Source organism: Haliaeetus leucocephalus, unplaced genomic scaffold (assembly GCF_000737465.1).
Source record: "Haliaeetus leucocephalus isolate CR32 unplaced genomic scaffold, Haliaeetus_leucocephalus-4.0 Scaffold0, whole genome shotgun sequence".
Taxonomy (NCBI): domain Eukaryota; kingdom Metazoa; phylum Chordata; class Aves; order Accipitriformes; family Accipitridae; genus Haliaeetus; species Haliaeetus leucocephalus.
In genome coordinates, this window is record NW_010972436.1 from 22524208 (window position 1) to 22533140 (window position 8933).

Here is an 8933-nt window from a genome sequence, read left to right on the forward strand (position 1 = left end):
GATCTATCGCAATTCCCTCACAAATTAAAGGGTAGAAACTGCCCTGTGTTGGGTCAGGCACAAAAAACATTTTGGATCACCTCCGGCTGGCCTAGCAACAGGGTGTTTTCTTGTGGACGCTTCATTTTGGGCCTCAGAATTTCAGGCTTTGTTTTTGAGACCGCCAGTTCCATGGAGGAGAAATTAACCTTTGAGATTAACCAGTGCTTTGAGGTCTCCCTGCAGCTGGCTCTGTAGTCACTTCTGGCCAACCTAAATACAGGCTGCCAGCATGAGACAGTCCTGCCCTCTCTCACCTCTGGCTTCATGTTGCTATCGCCACATCAGGGAACTGAGCACCGAAAACAAAACTAGACTCCTACCTCTCACCTCCATCAGCTCCCAGCTGGGTCGCAGGGCTGAGCTGGTTCGGTACACAACCACCAGCACAGCCCAAAGGAGGCAGCAAGAACGTGCAGCCCAGAGAAATATCACGTCTTGCAGCAGCGGCGTGAATTTGTGTTGGTTTAAAGCAAGCAGACAATTGCAGCCTTAGCCTGCACATTGAAAATCTTAAATTTCTCGGATTTGTTTTAGTGAAGCGGTTAATTTTCACAGTTAATGTTTCAATACAACACTATTAACTGCTGCACTGCTTATCAAAGATTACGGCAGTGAAAAAGGTGACCATGTTTTCATGATCTATATAATCTGAGAAAGTATGTCAGAAAAACCCATTTGCAGAGAAAGAATGTTATCATATACTTTTTTCTCCAGAGACTACCATTACCAAATCTCAGTTCTAACCTTTTTTCAAACTTCTCTGTAATAAGTCTCTTTTTGTAACCTACTCCTCAGCAAGTTTGTGATAAACATGCATCATCAGAAAATTCAGGCTGTCACTGCTTATGTGAGTGCACAGATCATACAGTTGATGAAAAAACTTGTGGTTTATGTATTTTTATTTATACATATATTTAAAACTAATTTTCTGCAGATATATTTGAACATTCTCTTTACAAATTTGCTGCTTCAGTGAACATTCCTATCAGCATCTTATTGTGAGGACATTTGCAGAAAATCAGGCATTTAAATAGGTATGAACACAAGCAAGGTGAATACATTTAAAAATTAGAGAAATGCTACTTATCCCAAGGTCACTTTTTGTGCTAGTGTCAGGATGCACTGAATATAGGAAATCAAAATACAGGATGATGTTCCCAAGGCACAACAAGGCTATTTTGTGCCATCCTAACCTAATATAACGTTAGATGGCTGTTTTCTTTAACAAACAGTAGGAAGAGGTTTTCCATCCTAGGGGAGTTTCAGTATTTCAAAACTGAAAGAGCAAAGTCTTGTTCTCTAATCCACCAGTGAGCCAACAAGAACATTTTTTAAATGTTTCATTTCAATTATGGCCCTTTTTCATGCAAATATCTTAGTATAATTAACCTTAAGATCTATCAGAAAAATGTTTCACAGGACAGTTTTCACATTGAAATTTCTAGCCGATGATGTCTCAACAACTTCCAAAAAACCCTCCCCTGAAGTTTTTAAGATGAGAAATCCATCCAACCCATTTTCCTTCAATCAAAAAAGAGTCCACAAGAACTTTTGGTTTTCTACCAGTCTGTATTCTCTGATAGAAAAACTACTGATCAGTAAACTGTTGACTGACTCAATTCTATGTTGCTCCCATGACCATTTTCCATCATCATGAGAGAAGGACCATGAGCATGCCAGGTGAACATGGGTGCAGCATGCTCTCTTTGCAACACTCCACCTGTGCAACTTCATAAGAGTTACTGCAGGTTGCCTTACACAAGAGAATCTCTGAGGCTGATGTAACATACATCATGGATGATACAGCTTTCCACAGTACCAGAAGATAGAACGGCTTCTGACAAAGCCAGTGCAAAGCCATCTTTGATTTACACCCATGGTCACAGATGTCCAGTTTGCACCAATGCAAGAAAATTCTTAGCAAGAAAAACCTAACTGACCTGGGGAGGTCACAAGAAACTCACTTGTGACTCTTCTAGCTGCTGTGTGGAAATAGAGATTACAGAATCAGAGAAACTGGAATAAGCTCCTGAAGGCCATCTGAACCAACCTCCCACTCAAAGCCACACTATCACCAACTCTAAATCAAATCAGCCGTGGCTTTATTTGGCTAAGTCTTGAAAACCTTCAAGGATCAAGATTCCACAACTCTTCCAAATAATGTATTCCAGTGCTGTACTATCCTCCTACTAAAGAAATTTTGCAAACATCCAGTTTGAATCTCCCCAGATGCAAACTGTAGCCCTTGCCCTCAAATTTGTCCTCAGTTTCCAGTTCTCATGGTAAGTTCCTAGTCTGTATTGCTGCATGAGGTTATTCTGCTCCAGCTACCAAGCTTCACACACCTTACTGCATGGCTTAAGGTCCAATCCACAAGTGTTTCAAGATCCCTCTGGACTGAAGCTCTGTTGTTCAGGGTGCTAATCATTTCCCTTAATTTAGCATCACGCACAAGTTTTCTGAGTTTGCATTCTCACTGATCACAATGAAAATGCTGAACAATATCAGCCCCAGTATCAACCCTGGGGTACACAACTACTGAGCATCAGGCCATTGATAATTGTTCTTCAAATCTCATGGTCCAGGCAGTTTTCAACTGATTTAACAGTTTGTTCATCCAAGCTATACTTCCTCAGCTTCCAGATAAGAATGCTATGGTGTCAAAAACCTTACTGAAGAGAAGATATATTACATCCATCACGCTCCTCCCATCTTTTTAGCCAGCCATTTCACCATAAAAAGCAACCAGGTTGGTCAAGTGTGATTTACCATTGGTAAAGAAATCCATCCTCACTCTTACTTGTCATTACCTTCTTGTAATTTGTATGTTTGTAAATGGATTCCAAGAGCATGTTGCTCATGAAGAGCAGTCTTGAACTTTAGTTGCAGTGTCAAGGCCAACATCATGCATCTAAATTTATTCACAGATATCCAGATATTGGGGTATGACTCTGTTGCAAGCACAGCAGTGCAGGTGTAGTTAGCTCAGACCCTACAGTCTACCCACAGCAGCACAGACTATAGCTTTACTGACCAAGCTTATGTTGGGGCTTGTAGCCATGGTGAAATAAGACTGCCATAGTAAATCTGTCTTCAGTACCAAAGATGGCCAGTCATTGCAGTAAATACACCCCAGTTCTTTCTAACAGATTTATTTCACAGACCATTCAGGCTAAGCTGTGGGTATTTCCAGGGTGAGTGCACTGTCAAGCCCCAGTTTCAAGACAACAGTCAAAACTGAGGCATTCCCTGCATGGGTCTGGAGTGTCATTACTGAGGTGAAAGTGTGGTCTAGCCTGAACAAAAGTTTATAGCCTTCTATAAAAACATACCTTTTTTCTATTACTACCGGTAGCAGATCTGACAGCTGTTATCTCTCTACTTATATTTTATGCTTCCTAATTCTAACATATGATGGCACTTCACTTCCCAATATTCAATTGACATTCTTTTGATGTATCTTTTGGGCTAGTGCCTAAGCACATTTGCAAATAGTTTAGTGCTCAATTTAAGGCTGAATATATTCCCAGAATTCCTTTTGCAATCAATTATTTATTACTTACAAGTGTTAAGATCAAAAAGAAAAGAAATAGATGTATATTCCATGCTGACAGGAGGTCCATGGGGATTACAGAAAACAGAAACTTTAATGCTAAATTTGTGTAAAAAGGGTAAAATGGGGATTCCCTAGTCAGTTTAAAAAAAAAGAAAAAAGAAAAAAAAATAAATGGCCTGGATTATACAGTTATTCTTCTTGGGCTTTATCTCATGGTTAGAAAGGCATGCTTGAACTGTACCATTAGTTCTTTGTACCACAGAGGCAAATTCTGGTTTGCTTTCGCCAAGGAATACCGGTCAGCTTAAACTCAGTGCCAACTACCTGGATGCATCTTTTTTCAGCGTACCCAGAGTGGCATACATAACTAATTAATTAAAATAGTGATTGATTCCTCTTGAAAGGCCTAGGATTTGTGTTAATTTTTAAGCAAGGTCATACTGCCTGCATGGCTTCTTTGTATAACCTGGGGCTTGTAAAGGCATCAACGTTCAAGCAAAGGGGAATTCGCAAGAGCAGAATTTAGAAAGATTGTTCATACTTCATTGAACAGCTCTGTAGAACGCAGAGAACATTTTCACAAGCATGTTTGACTGGGGCAAAATTTGCATTATTCCTGTCAGTGGGGTACGAGCAGCGATGGAGGTTCACAAGGTCAAACACAAGACCTGTCCCTCCGTGGGCCACAGGTCAGAGCTCAAGTACTCAAAACAAAACTTCATTTGTAGTCACCCCTGGCTATGAAGGTGTCTTTACAAGTCATGCGCTCTTCTCTGTAAGCCTTTATTTATTGCTAACCTTAAACTGTGCCCCAAAGACAAGCAAGAAAATACCCCTGGCCAGGTCAATGCAAAACCAGTCCTTATCTGTGCGATTAACATCCAAGTAAGCAGTATCTGGCAGCTTTGCAATGAGCCAGTGCAGAATTATTCAGACAGGATGGAAGAAGCAGCAGGAAAAGAACAACCTGGTACAAACAAATGAGGAGTAATTCCAGCTGAGGAATACAGGCTGATAAAAGACAACCTGCAGAAATAAGAAATCTAGACATAAATACAGGTGAATGGCTACACAGAGCAAGTTCATTCCTGATGTAAATCTGCAAGCTGAAATGTGAAGCAGAATATCCAGCAACCAGCTATGAAACTCTATCACAGACGCCAGAACTTAATAATGACCTGCACTGTTTTTTTCAGGGCTAGCAGTCCATCTACCAATGGATTAAATTCTTTTCTCTTTATGTTTTTTTCCAGGTTATGCAGCAAATCTATCACCTTTTCTGAGGTCAGTGAAACTATAACACCCTTGTAATTTAAGTTACTTATTTCTTAAGTAAACAGATAAATTAGACTACCATAAAAACTGAGATGTATCTAAAGAAAGTGGCAGCTCTCCAGGTAAAAAGAATCAGCCATCTGCTCTAAAAAAATCTAATAAAACCCTGTGACAGATCACTTCACTCACTGAGAGAAACTTGGAACAGTGGGGCTGAAATCAGCAATGTGAAACTGGAGGAGTCACACAACAGAGAGGTTGCAAATAATCCAACGGGCAGTTCATCATTTGCTTTGCCACATGCAGCTTCAACATCTACCTTAAGTCTTAATTATAATATTATTATTATTGTTGTTGTTGTTGTTATTTTTAATCCTTTTTGAGGTCTACTTACAAATTTGAGATGGTCTTTAGCTGGTAAACCTTTTGGGTTTTGAGCATTACTACACAAAGGAGTAGATAAGACAGAACTAGAAAACGGGACCTTTCTATTTTATTTCTTGGAGTGATTCTTCTGTTTAATGACTTTTCATATAGTCAGTTTGTCACGTTTGGAGTGAAGGTATTTAAGAGTCTAGAGGTTAATTAGAAAAACAACAGCTGACTTTACTGAAGGAGTTTAATTCAACTATATGAACAGAGACAAACTGTTTTCAACCTAGAAGATCTGTTTGGAGCTGGTTTGTGCTGGAATGTCACCCACACAAATCTTGCGAGGGAACATTAAGTGACAATATGCTCAAAATGATGAAGCTTATGTTGGAGCAAAATCTCTGCGGCTGAAAAAAAACGCTTAAAGGAGGAAACATTTACATTTCAGTTTCTAATTTAGCTATTACTTAATTAAATATAAAAGTTTGATGTATTTTTTGCAAACACCTTCACACAACCTAAATTTCTTGTCACTATGTTGGTTTTCTTCATGCTTTTCCCTCTTGTTTAGGCGCTTACCTCAGGCCTTGTTCCAGGATAGGGTGTTAAGTCTTTAGACTGGCTCTGTATTGTAGACCAACTGGCAATTTAAAGTTAGGACTTTGCTTCTTAAAAAGAAATTAAATATTTCTACAAACAGTAGGCTTGGTTCTCCACAGTTCTGGGGCACGTGGGCTAGTCCTTCCTTCCCCAGACCCAGCCCAGTTTCCTTCTGTTGGCTGAAATTAGCATGATGAACATATGAATGAGCAAATACACCACCACCCCCCAAATAATAAAAAATCATTTTGTTCAGGGCTGCAACTCCACTTAAAGTACCTTCCTCTCTTGCACTGTCATTTCCTCTCCCCACAATGAAAGTCTTAAACATGTGCAATGGAAAACACAGCATCTCAGTCTGGAAGATGCTCAAAATCAAGATTGGGAAAGAGGAATTTTCTCCACAATACACATTTCATAAAGACGGAGATGCATACCCCTAGAGTCTGATCTTTCTGCTATTGGAAAAGTCATTGCTCTTGCTGCTGAATTGCTACATGAACAGTGCCTGTGGCTCGAGGGGCACCCTCAGGCTCCCCACATGCCAAACAAAGGAAGACTAATTTTCTGCCTGTAGAAACAGGAGTACTGGGGCATAGTCCCTGGATACTGTGAGCTACTTACAGCCATACTGCATTAAGGAGGATTCTGCATTAAGGACGTTTCTGCTATTTAGGAAGGAAGAGTAAGGAGCGGGTAGGATCCTGTACTCTTGGATCACACACTGCCGCTCAGAAACACTGCAGAGAAATACGAAAGAATGCGATGCTGACTGCTGAAGTGCAGAGGGCAGTTGTTTAGATAGACAAAGATCTACATAAGGCTGGTTTGGGGTTAAAGTTTGAAGTGTGCATCATTGCCAAAATCTACCTTTTGATCTGCAAAGAAGAGAAATGATAGTACTCACAAATAAGTGAAAAAAGCACAATGTGAGTCTTTATTAAGGCAGAGCGCTGTCAAAGTAAGTATCGATTTTCTAACTGTGTAATGCCAGCCACACTGTATAAAGCAAATGAATGCAAAGGTAACATATGAGAGGTGGTTACGGCAATTTGCCTATCAAGGCGACCAGTGTATTTGATTTACATGTTTCTGTTTCCTACTAAATATGTCAAGCAATTAACTATCCTTTTTTTTTACTGCTCAGGTGAATTCAATGTTTTTACCCTCTCTCTCTTGAATCTTTGTTGCTTGATCTCCACTGAACTGTGATACTTCATCTTGCATTAGATTGTAATACCAAAACTGTGTTCACCCATGCAGTAGGAGAGCTCCCGTAGGACACTACTGAGATACACGCAGTGGTAAGTGATGAGGTAGGAGTGGGTTTCAGTCAACTGGCATTTATGTGTGCTGTATATATCATGTTTCCGAATTCAAGCAGCAATCACTTTTTAAAAATTAGTGCAATGGCTTTAATTACAGGAGAACAGCAACAAAGAACCTATAATTAAAAAAAAAAAATCACATGGTTGATGCAGTGAGTAGTGTCTTTGTCATAAGTCACAGTGAGTCCACTCTACTCTAGGGTTATGTTCAATCATCAGTCAGCTTCAAGGGCAATCGCTTCTAATTAACAAGTCTTTTGAACTCTTCCAGGGAACGTGGCCCAGACCTCTGAGGTACTATAACAACAGACACGTAGCTCTTAAGGTTGTCTGTCCCTTATGTTGACTTCTTCAAAAATGCAAGGCAGAAAATTCCGTCAATAAAATTAAACCAATAGTATTATAGTTGCATTTTTGTGCCATGTGTCCCCCTCCCCAGCCATCCAAGTCTTTCTCACTAGAGAACCCCCTTCCATGCCCTTGATAATTTTGCATGTGTATCCATACACAGAGAAGAAGACAGGCTACTATGGCTGTGCAAAGAGACCATCTCCCTCCTGTACTTTCATGAGTACTATCAGGGCTTGAAACTAAAAGTACTGGTTTGAGTTGGGTTAAATCCGGCTGACCTTGGGGAGGCAGGTGGCATCCATCTAAAACCTCGAGTTAGAGTCAGGTGGCAACAACAGGGTGTTTTGAACAGACGGAGCAGTGTATTTTGGGCTGGAAGAGGGTTGAAAGAGTAAACAAAGCCACCGCCTTATGTCTGAGGTTAGATTTTTCTGATTTGTGGTGTATTCAGGACCAAGCTAGGAGAAACTCTTTTTATACCGACAGATGTGATACAGACAAACATGATTTCTTTGAAGAAACAAAGAACACCACCACCCGTTTCTCCTCCAAACTGTAAGAACGTGCAGTATCACCGATATCCTGGCTAAACCCAAAGGGATGATATCACTACTGCTCTTTGATATGCAGATACGGGGAGCTGCTATTCTTATCGTACTGGTTTTGCATTTAGCCTGTGGAAAACACAAACAGGTTCTCCGTGTTCTCCCTGTGCTCGCCCCTCTCATTGCACAACCGCAGCGGACGGGCTGATGGGCCGCGGTCCTCCGGCGGAGCCGGTCTCGCTGCTGGCCACGGATGCACGTGGGACTCGCTGCCCTGGAGCATCACACGCCACGCCAGCCTGGTTCATTCAAGGCACGCTACGTAAGATATTCCAGGCTCCTTTTAATCCGGGCCGTAATTGATAGCTGGCTTTTGCAAAGAGCAATTTCGCAGGCGTCAAGAGCTTAATCGCAGGCGAGCATCCCTTGAGTCACGTCAACCCCAGGGTCACGGATGAACATCCCCTGAATCACGTCGACCCAGCCACCCGCCCCCATTTCAAAAAACCAAAACCAAACCACCAACCTATAAAAAGACAGGCCCTTTAAAAACAAACAAACACCCGCCTCCCTACAGTGACCGGTCTTTCGGGAATCCCAGGCGGCTCTGGGCCGAGGAGGGACTCGAACCCGCGAACCCAGCGCACCTGGACTCCACCCCGCCCTCCCGGGGGGGGGCTGAACCACGCATGCGCAGAGCCGCCGGCCGGCCTGCGAGGCTGCTCTCGGGGGGCGACGGCAACGCGCTTGCGCAGTAACTGCTGCCGGCCTGGAGCGGGAGCCGCGGCCCCCTCCCCCAGCCGCGCCATGGCTGACGCGTTCCGGAGGGCGGAGTCGGGCACTCAGGTGAGGCGCTGCGCTCCC

At 42.1% G+C, this 8933-nt stretch overlaps 1 protein-coding gene across 1 annotated transcript in view; it reads left to right on the plus strand.

Moving 5' to 3' along the window:
* The first annotated feature begins 8820 nt into the window (after nt 1–8820).
* The window catches only part of XRCC2 (X-ray repair complementing defective repair in Chinese hamster cells 2), a 14578-nt gene continuing 14465 nt past the window's right edge, over nt 8821–8933 (plus strand). Inside the window, exon 1 of the mRNA XM_010586003.1 lies at nt 8821–8915. Within this exon, the coding sequence (XP_010584305.1) occupies nt 8877–8915 (39 nt within the window). The 5' untranslated portion in view covers nt 8821–8876. The remainder of the gene's footprint in view (nt 8916–8933) is intronic.